Source organism: Oryzias melastigma, linkage group LG8 (assembly GCF_002922805.2).
Source record: "Oryzias melastigma strain HK-1 linkage group LG8, ASM292280v2, whole genome shotgun sequence".
NCBI lineage: Eukaryota > Metazoa > Chordata > Actinopteri > Beloniformes > Adrianichthyidae > Oryzias > Oryzias melastigma.
In genome coordinates, this window is record NC_050519.1 from 15636983 (window position 1) to 15650867 (window position 13885).

The following is a 13885-nucleotide window of genomic DNA, read 5'->3' on the forward strand; positions in this document are numbered from 1 at the left end:
CTTTATTCTACTGCAAGAAGAAAATAAACCAATAAATATATATGGAATAAGGAATTTAAATTAAATTTTAAATGTATTAAATCCATATTGACTCCTAGTCTGGGGCATTTTTTTTTAAACTTTAAATATACTTTATTAAGTTAGATTTATTAGTTAATATTCAAGTTAAATATTAATCTTTTTAGTTTTTTTTAACATATATTTTTCAATAAATTACACAATAATCCCGGACGAGCCCCCAATTTGTTATGGTCACCCATAACAAAGGAGAACAGTGACGAAAACAAACTTTAGCACACACAAATTATTCAATAAGCATAAAGAATAAACAACAAAGTAACATGTAGTGTGAAGGTGTGGTATTAAATCTATTTAAACTCTTAGTAGTCCAGGGCCTTTTTAAGCTTTTTTTCAACTTTACATATGCTTTATCAAGTTAAGTCTATTAGTTAAAAATCAATCTAAATATAAATCTTTTTTGTTCAACTTCAGGCTTTTTTTTTTTTACATATATTTTTCAATAAATTAAACAAAAATCCTGGACGAGCCCCCAATTTGTTATAGTCACCTATAACAAAGAAGACGAAAGCAAACTTCAACAGACACAAAGTATTTAATGGGCATAAAGAATAAACAGCATAATAACATGAAGTGTGAAGGTGTCTGGGTGTGATAGTGTATGTTTGCGAATGGAGTGTAAAGCAATAGAAAAGGGCATTTAAGGAAGCCTGGTGACTCAGAGCAGCGCTGCAGCAAAGTCTATGTCAAGGAGAAGACCAGAGGCCGATCTCACCACGAAGAGCCTAAGGCGGATCTTTTATTTCCATCTTCTCATTACCGAGCACCTGCACCTGTGCAGGAGGAGGAGAAATAGGGCATGCACCAGGAACACACTCACACAACCCAGGGCTGTCACATCCATAATGAACCTGAAACTATCCAAAAAAGTTTAATTCGGAGTAGTAAATTATGTCATTTTTTAACTAATAAAATCATAAGAGTGTTTCAAAATAAAAATTTATAAATCTAAAAAGAAAGCAGTCAAAACATAGCAAAAAATGTTTTTAAAAAGTTGGAAAAGTTCCACTCAAAGTTCCAAGGAGTCTTATCTGCAGTGGAGCTAGAACATTTTCTAAGGGGAGGGCAGATGACTCTGGAAGGGTGGCAAATGGAGCCAGGATAGACCAGCATACGCAATACAGGGCCGAAACAAGTTGAAGGGCTCAAGGTTTAGTCCAAAAATATTGATTTGACATTTTTGCACGGCTTAAAGAAGCTTGTAATGATGATTTCTTAATCTTTATCAACAATGATACTAAAACTGGCTCAAAGATTGGGGGGCAGCTGTCCCCCTTTAGCTCCACCCCTGGGTATCACAATTATGTGTCATAACTCTTGTTATGTTTGTTTCAAACCAAAAGCGAAAAACTTTTTTGAAACCTTCATATTAAATTTTGAATGCAAACTATATAAATGGGTGGTCGGTGCAGTCGATGAATTCAGAGACTGCAGAGGCTTAAGCAGCCAATGGTTTTTAGGCATCCAAAAGTGTGATTAATGAGTAGAATAATGGAAATGTAAATAATCACATGCATCAAAGGATTATAAAAGGATTCGTTTGAAAATTAGCCAATGGTTTGTGAAATAGAACATAATCTAAATTAGAACATAATTTCATTTCTTGGTACAATAAACTATCAATTTTATAATTTGTAAAATGAGCAATAATGACATTTACTTGATTATGGTTTTCTTCCTCGCTGCAGTGGAGCTTCATGTTATTATTTCCAACAGCAGCAGTGGGAAAGTAGGATTAAAGGAACCTGTACTCAGATATGAGCTGCAGTGTTGCAGTGACTCATGATAAAATGAGTTTTATCACGCTGAAACACAATGCTGGTAAATCACACCTGAATCAAAGGTCACTTTGCAATAACATGAAACTTCACCCAGGAGTAATATAGTAGTCTCAAATTTCATTTTGGCAAGTATGGAAATCAGTTATTTCATCACCTGTTACCACATGTTTGCCACAGTGGTTCTGACACTTCAGAGGGAGAGGATTAAAGTTCTCCTCCGTCTTTGTCACAACTGCTCGGGCTTTTAAAGCTGACACTTGATCCCAAAAACAATCTGTTCTGTTCATTCGATATTAAATTTGTAATGCACAGTGCAACATATTACAATACTGACAGTTTGTATACGCAGTCTTGGACAAAAAAAACAACATTTTTTTTTGTTATTTTATTTAACATATTTTCCCCACTATAAGGTTCACCTAAAAGCAGTGACTTTTTTCAAAGGAGTCCTTATAATCTGGAACACATTACATATGGTATATACATACAGTCTGTTTTTTTTTAATGAACTGCAAACGAGGTTGGGTGTAATTGTAAATATAGTGACATAGTGTAACAGTGTAAGACTGTTATTTATGTGATTTCAACATGGTTGGAAGTTAGTGTAGTCACAGTAACATTTGTTTTAGCGATATCAGTCTGTTTTTTTTCTGTTGTAAACAAGGTTGGGAGTTAGAGGTGTTCTCAATATGTTCATGCAGTAGCTAATATGTTGCTACTGTATTAGCAACATGTTGGCTAATGCAACCAAATTGTGGTGGTGTTGGATTTTTTTTGTACGACTTACATTAAAGGTTGGGGTTATTGTAAATTAGCTAACACAGCTAGCGTGTTGCAGTATCAGACTGTTTATTTGTTGTGTTTTTACAACCTAGGTTGGGAGTTAGCGCCGTCACAGAAGCGTTTGTTATAGCAGTACAGTTCTGGGGGGTTTTGAGTTGCAAACAAGGTTAAAGTTACAGGTATTATGAATATGTTAACATGCCCAACACTTCTGACCCAGTTAAAATTTAGTACTGTCAGACTTTTTTTTTTTATTGCAACAACATTGGGAGTTAGCATAGTCACAGTAACGTCACATTTTTTAGTCTGGTTTTCTTACGTGTATTCTTACATGTGTTTTTAACGAATGTTGGGAGTTAGCGTAGTCACAGTAACGCTTTTTATAGCGTGTATTTCTGGGGGGTTTAGTTATGTGAGGTTACAATCGCTAACCTTGTTGATGTCGAAGAAAGTGACCAAAAAGTTTCAAATAAAATTTAGTCAATTTAATAAAAAGTTGGATCAGACTCGTAGTGAGTGCTCTGGATCTCCGCCATGAGAGCCAAACACCTGTAAAATGTCTGACAGGACAGAAGAACCCTCCATGATCCACAATGCCTTAAGTGGTCGTCTTCACCAAACGTACTGCTTGAGTGGTCAGTGTCCATGTTTCAACAAGATAATTCATAGCTTTTTCCAGTGGAAAACGACAGATTAGGTCCCTAAAGCTTCCATTAATGGTTTCAACTGGTCTGATGCTCCATGTGGGTAAATATAAAAATGTACTTATCAATTTGTAAATAGCAAGCTATAAAAGTCTAACATAACATAAAAGTATATTAAAAAAAACAAAAAAAACTTAATTCAATTTAAAAGAAAAAAAGCATAATTTGCAAACAAGGCAAGTAGTTACAAGCATTGTGAATAGGCTAACGCAGCAAACGTAGTGGTGTGGGACTGTTTCTTTACGACTTCCATACAACGTATACGCTAACACGGCTAGCATGTAGCGGTGTAAGACCGTGTTTTTTTTTTTTACTACCAAGGTTGAGAGTCAGAGTTGTCACAGTAAAGTTTGCTGTAGCTGTATCAGACTGTTTACACGTGTTAGCAACAAGGGTGGGAGTTAGCATAGTCACAGTAATGTTTGTTATAGACGTATATTTCTGTATTTTTTTTTGAGTTGCAAACAAGGTTGAAAATTACAGATATTGTGTGAATTAAAAAAAAAAAAAGACCAATACTTCTAACGCAGTTAACATGTAGCAGTGTCAGACTCTTATTTTACGTGTAATAAACAAAGTTGGAGATAGCATAATCACAGTAACATTTGTTTTAGCAATATCAGTCTAGTTTTTTTTTAAAGTGTTGCAACATGTAGTGTGTTACAAACAAAATGTAGAGTTACTGTGAATATCCTTATAGTTCAGAGCGCCTTGTATATGACATAGGTTCAAAAATAGACCATTTACTGACAGTGTGCCTTATAACACGTAGAGCTCTATAGTGTGGAAAACATGGCATTTAATTTTGCTTTAATAATGAGAGCCAGTTGGCTTTCTAGTACTTTACAAGCTGCCAAAATCAACTCGTTAAATTCTGTTGGTGTAATTTGTGTTTTCTTTGTTTTAATGCTAAAATGAATAGCGTGCAAAACATTTAAATTCACTTGCATAGGAAATAGCATTGTTTCTTCTCATTTTATTAAAGAACATTGAAATATAAATATATTAATCACAGAAAATGTAAAATAGCACATCTTCACTTTGTGTAAATGGCTTTGGGTGCATCAAATACAAATATTCAAACTCCACGATGGCACAGTTTTTATTCACACAACACTGAATCTAAAAAAAACCCAAAACAGTTCTGATATTTTTTCCTTTTGCAGTCATGGGAAATTGCAAACAGAAAATTCAAACCTATCAGATTCAGAGCACAATCATGCAGTTCCCTGAGATTATGTAATACTTACCCTTCATTTGCAGCCACTTCTACTTCTGAGGTAAGTGAATCCAATCATTGTTTATGCATTACACTTTCATACTGCGAATCCTTCATAAAAGATGGTCATTTTTTCTTTTTTACAACTAATGCAAAACTGTCATTCTCCAGCAGGCTCTCCTCTGGTCATAAACACTCCTTGCATAGCGCCACCTGTCCCTCCCGATGGTCCCTGCAGGGACAAAGGCGCTGGTGCTTGGCACTAGAACCAGCGCAGCTGAACAGAAGGGGATCCACTTGGAGGCAACATTCCCCGTGTTCTGTGGAGAAGGCAGGGAAGAGGTGGTTCATCTCCGACTCCACTCCTTCACACTGGAAACCCAGCCTAAAATATGAAAACAGAGGATGGGAACAATGCAATTAACTTTAAAAGTCAAGTCCTTGTTCAGTTTTCAACTTCATTTGCAGTAAAAATAATAAATAAAGGGCAAATGAGGTGTAAAACCAATAAAAAAAAGAAATTATCTGTTAAATATGCTGTTAACATAATTCAATTCAGATGAGATTCCTATAAAGCTTTTTCTCAATGGATTTCAGCCAGAATGTACAAAAAATTGATAATTTTGTAAGTGGTTTGCCAACTTGAAACTAAATTGTGGCGAATTAGAGACTGAAACCAAAAACTAGAGATTAATCTTGTAAGAACACGATAAAATACATGTGAATGTGAGTATTCTTAAAGAACTACTTTGAAAACAATCGTCTTTTTGGTGTTTTTAATATGATTTTGTGGCATTTTTCTCATGATGGAGGAAATGTATAAAGAAAATTAAGCTTAAAATTGCCTTTATGAGTATTTATTTATCCACATTGCTGTGAAACAGGAGCAGCAAAATGCAGTTTAAAAAAAGATTATGTTGTGATGTAGAAAATACATTATGATGAAATATAACTAAACCACAAGATCATCTGTTTTTACTTTGAAAAGCTGGTTTGAAGTTTCTTCCTTTTAAAATTCCCAAATATTTGATGTCAAGCTGAAGTGGTTGCACAGTAGGGGGATGATTTTGCGTAAAGTGATAAAATATTTCATGCATTTCTGTTCAAATAAGACTGTTGATGTCAAAAAGTAGTCAGATCCTTCCAGTGGAAGACAGATGATGCATGAAGCCTCTTAATCTGTTCAATCACAGCTTTTAAAGTTGACTTTTGATGAACAAACCATAATTACTTAGTGAGGGAAGAGAGTCCCTGTCTCCCTCCGCTTTATAAAACACTCCAAAATGATCACAGCAAAGCCAAATTTCAGCATTAGCTGCAGCTGATTTCACCAAATAGGGCTACTTCAGTGTGACATGATGAAGAAAGTGTAATCAGAATTGTGGAAAGAAAAATGTTAACATTTAAAAAGCATTTGACAGTTTTTGTTTGTTCATTTTTTAGATTTAATATAAATGTTTTTACCTTAAATTGTCTTTTCTTCGATTGTGCAACAGTTCATTTATGTAAGAACATTTTTTTATAAAAATGAAGGCCCTTACGCGCTGAAGGCCTCCTTAATGTTGATGAAGCGGTAAAAGGCAGGTTCACAGATCAGGCCTTTGCTCTGACACGCCTCCACGCATGACTGGCCTTGCAGGGACGTCAGGAGGCGCAGAGCAGCGAGAGGAGGCCACGCTGGGAAGGACATGCTGCTGGAGGCCCAGCTGAGGACTCTGGAGTCCGGCTGGCGGATGAAAAGTCTTTCAAGCAAAGCCTCAGAGGAGTTTACCGGAGGAAACGGGACCTCGGGGGAACAAAAATCCTGCAGGTATAGAAGTAGAAACGGATAAGATCAGACACAGATTTGATGTTTCAGCTTCAAAAATATAAACAGCTTTTTGTGTGTGTGTGGGTGTGGGTGTGTGTGTGTGTGTGTGTGTGTGTGTGTCGTTAAACAAAAACTGAAATTCAACTAAACTATTCAGGTGGTTGAAACATCTGAAACAGAACCTGCTAACCTGACTTGTAAATGGTAAAAAACTAGTTGACAAAACTATTAAAATATATTTTTTAAACAACAAACATGAACTGCTAAGGGTTTTCAAAAAGATTATTAAAATGTTGAATTATTTCATATTTTAAATTTGACATTTGTACTATCTTTTTTATAACCAGCTTTTTCTTATTTCTTTTAAGGTAGAAGAAAAAAAGGAGTTTATATTAGGTTTTAAGCTTTTCTACCTACGTTTATTACGCCCAAACTTCTACAAATGACTCACAGCTCACCTTTTCTTTAAAGTGCAACAATGGAGGTGGTGGTCGGACCACTTTTAGCGCCTGAAATGTAACTGAGAGAATCCTATTGTCTTCAAAACCAAAAGATTTTTCAAAATAAAAGGCTGTTCAGATGTAGTCATTTTACCCTCTTGAGTAAAATCTACAGCAATCAAAAGTGAAGCTGAGAGAATCTGGTTATTTTTCAAAATAAAAGATTGTTGAGATTCTTTTTAAAAATGGTCTAATTATAATTTAATTCCTCCATGGCTCGGTGTCAATTGATTTAAGTGGTAGATGACCACTACTCTAATTAGTTTTTTTTTTTCAATTAGTTGTGGGTAAGCTTTGTACGGTGGCTCTGAAGTCCAATTCACACCAACTAGTCTGAATTTTCACCCTACTCATTACTACGAAAAAACTATATAGCACAGAACTATCTAGAGTCCTGGATTTTAAAATAAATTTGGACACCATGCTCACTACCTTTTCTTTTTTGTTAAGGCCATATGACATCATCAGTATCACAAAGTGAAAGCCTTATAAATACAAGCATGTTACGACGATTATTCATGAATCCACTGTGTTTTTCTGATGATGAAAACCTTAATGGTTTGTTTAAAACATTTATTGAAATGGATTTTGTTTTGGAAAAATTCTTCAATGCATTGTGGTCTAAATTCCCAAATCTAGAGACCATGCGGAACATCGATGCACAATGGTTCTTCGCTAAGAACTCTGGGACATTTCACTCAATTTTGGAATTGTAGATGGCGAACGCCTTATATAGTGCACAATGTAGTGACACGACCTCAGAGAAAAAACATTCCAAGGTTCACATCGACAACTACAAAAGTGAAAAAAAATGCATTTCGTTTCATTTTCAATGTTTCATTTGCATTACTTTAGTTTATCGAAATGTTTTTTATGTTTTTTTTTTTTGCGTTTTTTAAGGAAACCAGAAAAGGTCTGTACAATATGACATCGCTGATTGGATCATGACGTTTGTCCATCTTTTCAACTGAAAGTTATTTGTCATGAAGAAAACCTGGATACACTCTATTCTAATTATTATTTTTTTTATTTGTAAACAACCATTAAAGAGGCATTTGAAAAAATGAAAAATCAAACGTCTTCATCCAATCAGAGATGTCCCATAGTCCCTACCTTTTCCTTACTGTGTTTAATTTTTTCACTTTTAATTTTGCGTTCTGGAAATTACTTTTGTTTTCCAAAATGTTTGATTTTTATTTTGCTTCATTTTTTTGTAATTGTGTTTTCTGGAATCATATTCTTATTTTTTTTTAAATGTATTGCTGTTTCTTTATTATTTGTTTAGTTTTTTTAATTGTTGTTGTGATCTTTAATATGTTTTCACATTGAGTGATTCATTGATGTTATTTGCCCTTTAGGGCCACTGTACTTTATGGCTACAATTCCCTGCAACTGTATTGTTGTTTTCCTGGTCATGTGACATTGGTGAATTTTGGCTTATAGTTGCGTGACACAAAATGAGTTTTTCTTCAGTTGCTTCACTGTTTTATGCTTCGGTATACATAACATCTGTATAAGAAATCTATGATTAAATTGTGCAAATATACGTTAAAAGACCAGCCCTAATCATTATTGTCCCTCCACCTCAAGTTGTAGAAGTTGATTTGTCGTTAGTGTTAACCCGTTAGCTTTGATTCTCACCACTGAAGCGTGTGACATGGCGTCTTTTCGGTGAAACCCCTCCACTATACTTTTATCTTTTGCTCTGGCAACCTTACCAAATAGAATCGGTAATATATTCATATACAAATGTTCTATTAATGCTGGAATAAATTATTGCAATCTGCTCTTATGTCCTCCCTCCAGCCTGAAAGTTAGTGGATTTGCACTGTAAATTGATTGCAGGGAGGTCTCTGCTCTCTTGGCTCTGGTGCGCAGTATTCATGACCGTCATAAAAAATGGATCACTTTGATTTGTCAGATCTCAGAACTGTTTTTCCACTTCACCTCAGTCCATTTCAGCTCCACTATAAAAAGAAAAGGTACAGAATAACTGTCCACCTTTAAACATTTCCCTTTCTCCGTCATATCGGTTGCTTTTATGCTTCTTTCTTGCTCACTGAGAAAATGGAGTTACAGTTGCAAAGACGAGCTTTATTGATACTGATTTTCAGTAACATTTCTACACGGATGCCTGATTCCAACAACAAAAGCTGTTGGAACCCATTTTTCCCCTAGAATACATTCAATGGTCACTAGAAACTGGGGTTGAAAAAGACATTCTTAAAACACTTGGGGTATTCTTATCAATTATTGGGTGTTTTTTGGGTTACTTTTGAAGATATACTCATTTTTTTGGGGTTTCATTTAACCCAATTAATGTTTTCCCTTGAGGTTTTTTGTTTCCAGAGAAAATAACCCAGAATAAGTTAGTGTCATTTTAACCTCGGAGGGTATTTCCAAGAAAGGGTAACACAACAGGGGAGTTGGAGGCTGACTACACTCTCAGTCAAGGTATGAAAAATGCAAAAAAGGGGGCTGGGCTAGGAGAGGTTGGCTGAGCAGTGGAGGTGTGGTCTGGAAATGTAAATGAGAGTGACAGTAAGGGTAGCTTGAGGTAACTAAAGAATCTATTTATTTTTGTCTTGATAAGGAATAAAAACATACATTATAACATTTCTTAACTGTAACGCTCTCTGTGTCTCTCGGTGTTAGCCCCAACGGTCTCTTTGTTAGCACTAAGAGGTTCAGGGTTAGCTCCAACGCTCTCTGTGTTAGCTCCAACGCTCTCGGTGTTAGCTCTAAGGCTCTCTGTGTTAGCTTCAACGCTCTCTGTGTTAGCTCCAACGCTCTCTGTGTTAGCTTCAACGCTCTCTGTGTTAGCTCCAACGCTCTCTGTGTTAGCTTCAACGCTCTCTGTGTTAGCTCCAACGCTCTCTGTGTTAGCTCCAACGCTCTCTGTGTTAGCTCTAAGGCTCTCTGTGTTAGCTCTAAGACGTTCAGGGTTAGCTCCAACGCTCTCTGTGTTAGCTCCAACACTGTGTCGCGGGGTGAGCTGTAACTCTCTTTGTCAAGAGTTCATAAATGGGTGAGGCTTTTATACTGGGGCTGCAGAGTACTACGTAGTGAAATTTCAGAAATGACGTGAAACTAACACCGGTTGACCAATCACAAATTAAACTGTTGTACCTCGTTTCAACCCGTAGAGGGCAGCATATAGTCAGGTTTAGACTGTAATTTGAAGAATTAAACCCATTTATTTTAAATTGTCAAGAATGTGGAAAGGACCAACGGACAGCATTTTCAAAATTTATAGAGGTAAAAAAAAGTTGATTTATTGTTTGGTTACATTGTAACCCTTCCGCTCTCCTTAGTTTGTTTACATTAAAAGTGGGGTCATCTGGACCCCCCAAGACAGTGCGCTGAACTTTTTTTTATCTTTGATTTTTGAGTTTCACTAATGTCCATGACAGACATAAAATCCTGTCCACCTTTGTTCTGGGAAGAACTCACATATCAATATGTGGTTGGAGTCATCTGGACCCCAAAGAGAGCGGAAGGGTTAAGGAGTTTTTAGTGGGAAGCCTGATAAGAGAAGATGCTTAATTTTATTGTTACTTTATTCATTTTTAAGAATATTTTAAAAAACTCATTATCAGCTTCTCTAACTGTGCACCTGAAATCTACTTTTTACATAAAATGTGCTTCAATTTGGGTTAAATAGTGTTAAAAGTAATTTATTAATAGTGCATAAATGAATTTTAACTATACTGGAATCAAAAAGAGGTCAAGTGTTCGTCAAACACCCAGTAAAAGTCACGCCCCCATGGAGCAATGTCCCCAAATGACACAAAAAGTGATGCAGACCTCAGGTTTGGAGAGACCCTTGATTAGATCCTCCTTCTCATACGGGGACTATTCATAAAACCCAGGTAATAACATTTCTCTGACAAGTCCCTCCGGCTTCCAGATCCATTTATTAAACAGGCTCCTTGTGCCCAAAGGCAATAATCCAGCTTACAATCCAAGCCCCCCCGAATTCAGTTGCAATTTGGTCCTTATAAGCAGACAAAACCTTCCATGCACTTGAACACACACGAGCAAAAAAAAAAAAAAGCTAGTAAAACTTATAGTTAAAAAAAAAGTTATTTTAAAATATAAACTCTTACTTTTTAAAGTTATTATAAAACGCTTTTAAACAAAGTCTTATGGGTGATAGAATTCTATTTTAAGGTCAATTTTCACAGATTTTTGAGTTTTCAAATTGTGTGAATAAAATTTTGCCTTAATTTTGTGAATTTAAAGTGCTATAATGGTGTTATAATGCATTTGAGTTTAGTCAAGTTTCTATTCAGTGTCATTATCATATCATCTTAGATCAACAAAAGACCAGAGTTAATAAAGCTTTAGAGTTCTGGCATTAAACAGGAAGTTGTGGAACAACATTGATAGACGACTATGATAGATTCAATTAGAGAGCAGAGAAGTCGATGATAAAGGACAGGTGCAAAATGAGAAGTCTAGTTTAAAATTGGAAAAGTTCCAAAACGGAGAAGTTAATAAAAGTATAATAAAGACAAGGGAGCAGTGTCTGCCTGTGGGTCAGACCTTGAGTGAGCCAGGAGGCGATTGAGAATTCCAGTCAGCTCTGCCAGGATAGAAGTAAGGTTGTTTCATTGTTGACAGCTTGGGGAGATGATGCCAGAGCAGAGCAAGAGCCAACATGAAACCACCAATGTTTACACCAACAAAATATGGACACTGTTGGGGCTGCATCATGCAAAATCAATTTGTCGAGCTTTTAATTGTATTGTAAGGCTAATTCCTTGTTATAAACAATCCCAAAATGCAGTTCTGCTCAATTCACACCTCTAAGTATTCCTCTCAAACCCTGCACCCCTTCCAATCCACGAAAACCGTCGGGTCCTCACATTATGACATCACAAAGTAAAAACAGCCCCTTCGTCTTACTTCTGGGAAAGAAAAAAAGTTCACTAAAATAAAACGTAGTTCCTTTAGTGCGCCAAAAGTAATCTATGATCATAGATACAGTCCCCTCATGAGGGATTCCACGTTGTGCTGTGTCGCAGAGGAGAAACTAATTTCTTCATGTGAGTGCCCTCTGAAGAACAGAGGTATACATTTAAATGTATGTAATGGATTTTAGTTGTGGCATGACCTTTTCAAAGTTATAAAACCGCTGTTGTTATGTATACTGGAGCGTTGGAAGATCTGTGCTAACGCTAGCTAAGTGGTGACCATTGGTGACGTCATCGAGCGGAAGTTATATCCAAAATCTAAAACACTATTTTTCTTAACTCTCTGTTTGGAGGGGTAAAAAAAGGGGAAGAAAGAAGGGAAGAAGTCGGATTGGCCCTTCTAGTCACTTTGAACTTAAATGTAATTTAAAAAATATATATAATATAAAAAAAATGTATTTTAAGTAAGTTAGATTACTTGTTTTTCTTTTCTTTTTTTATTGTTGAATAAAAAATATAAGTAATACTGTTTAAATATAGGACCCAGTGTGACGTTGTGGTTGCAGAAATAACAAAACAGCTCAATGTAAATTAAAAGTTGTTAAAAAAAGGTTATTAAAAATGAACATAAAGTTCTTTGTCACCTTTGGGGTGACATAAAATGAACAGTCATAGGTAAAAACAAAGCACAGGAGGCTAGAAGAGAAACGAGAGACAAAGAAACCTAGAGTGATGTGTTAGAAAGAGTGACTTGAAAGACTTATAAAGTAAGTAGCAGGAGCCAAATGTAAAAATACAACAGGAGTAGAGCAAACAAAATAAAGGCTTAAACACAGACATAAAAAATAAAACTTCAAGTTATTTGACAGCAAAAAATTCAAAATTGTAGCTGCGTGATTTCAAAATCTTCCTACAATTTTTCAGAAACATGTGTGTCTGATAATACTTATATATATATTCTGAGAAGATATGGTAATATAAAATGTGGGCTTTTTGACTAAAAGAGCCTGAGGTACCGTAGATAATTAGCAACAAGAAGGTTAAAAAATTAACACAATCTGCTCAAATTCTGTTTCAAATCCTTTACCAACTTAGATGTAATATGTAAATCTTTAATAGCAAATCACAGGGATTTCTCATTGAAAACTATCAGCCTCATATAGATTTTGTTGTAATTCATATTGTTGTGTTATTGCACAGCTTCCCGGCCTAGTTTCAGGACCGGAGGCAGAGCTCCAGGGTTTCAGGATCTTCTCCTGTGGGTGGAAACAGCTCCCAGTCTGTGTGCTGCTGCACACACACATCCTTTACTTTAATAATGACGTTCAAAACTTTGCTTTTTTATTCACATTTATGGTTCTAAACCTTTGTGCTACACGTGTTTTTTCTTAATTTTTATTAAAAATAATTTTATTGGCTATTTTAATGTCATTCTCGTTGTGACGTCATTAATGTGTGACTGTTGTTCTTTACAGAATGAATGCAAACAAGCCCACAATGCCACAGATATTATCTATTATGTAAGGGATAAAGCCCAACGAGGTGTTCATTATCATACATTAATGAGTACGCGGAGAGCTGATGTATGGACAGGAAACTGGAATGAAGTTTGTCAACATTGATTATGGTTTTAATAAAAAAGTTTGTGGTGAATATTTTTTGGATCACTCAGAAAAGTGTTCCTACTGTTTTTATGTGTTCAATTAGAGCAATGTGAACCTGATGTTTTGTTCTTGAGTTTTGTTTTTTTCTTTATTGTTCAATATTTTTTTTTTAAAATACCCCTTGTTAGTGTAAAGGTGAAGGTTGGACGTCTGTTATATTAGTAAAAATGTGTTTGTTTTGTTGTGTTTTGATGCTTTACTTCACCAAAATGTCACAATTTAAATAACAATTACTAAAAATTAGGCTTTATATAGCACTTTTAGGTTAAAAATGATTGCAATTAAAAATAGATTAATATTACAGGTCACAATTAATTAATTGCATGACAACATTAACTTATATGTGATTTTTTTTCTTTTGCTATGCTATTTTTTTTTTTGGCATCTGCGTTTATACCCCAGAGTGACTTATAGTCTGAAAAATATT

The 13885-nt window shown here is 35.4% G+C and overlaps 1 protein-coding gene across 1 annotated transcript in view; it reads right to left on the bottom strand.

Moving 5' to 3' along the window:
- Window positions 1-494: 494 nt before the first annotated feature.
- The window catches only part of LOC112146810 (alpha-1,6-mannosylglycoprotein 6-beta-N-acetylglucosaminyltransferase B), a gene marked incomplete in the record, with an annotated part of 99953 nt that continues 86562 nt past the window's right edge, over window positions 495-13885 (bottom strand). Inside the window, 2 exon segments of the mRNA XM_036213328.1 lie at window positions 495-4950; window positions 6107-6369. Coding sequence (XP_036069221.1) covers window positions 4752-4950; window positions 6107-6369 — 462 coding nt within the window.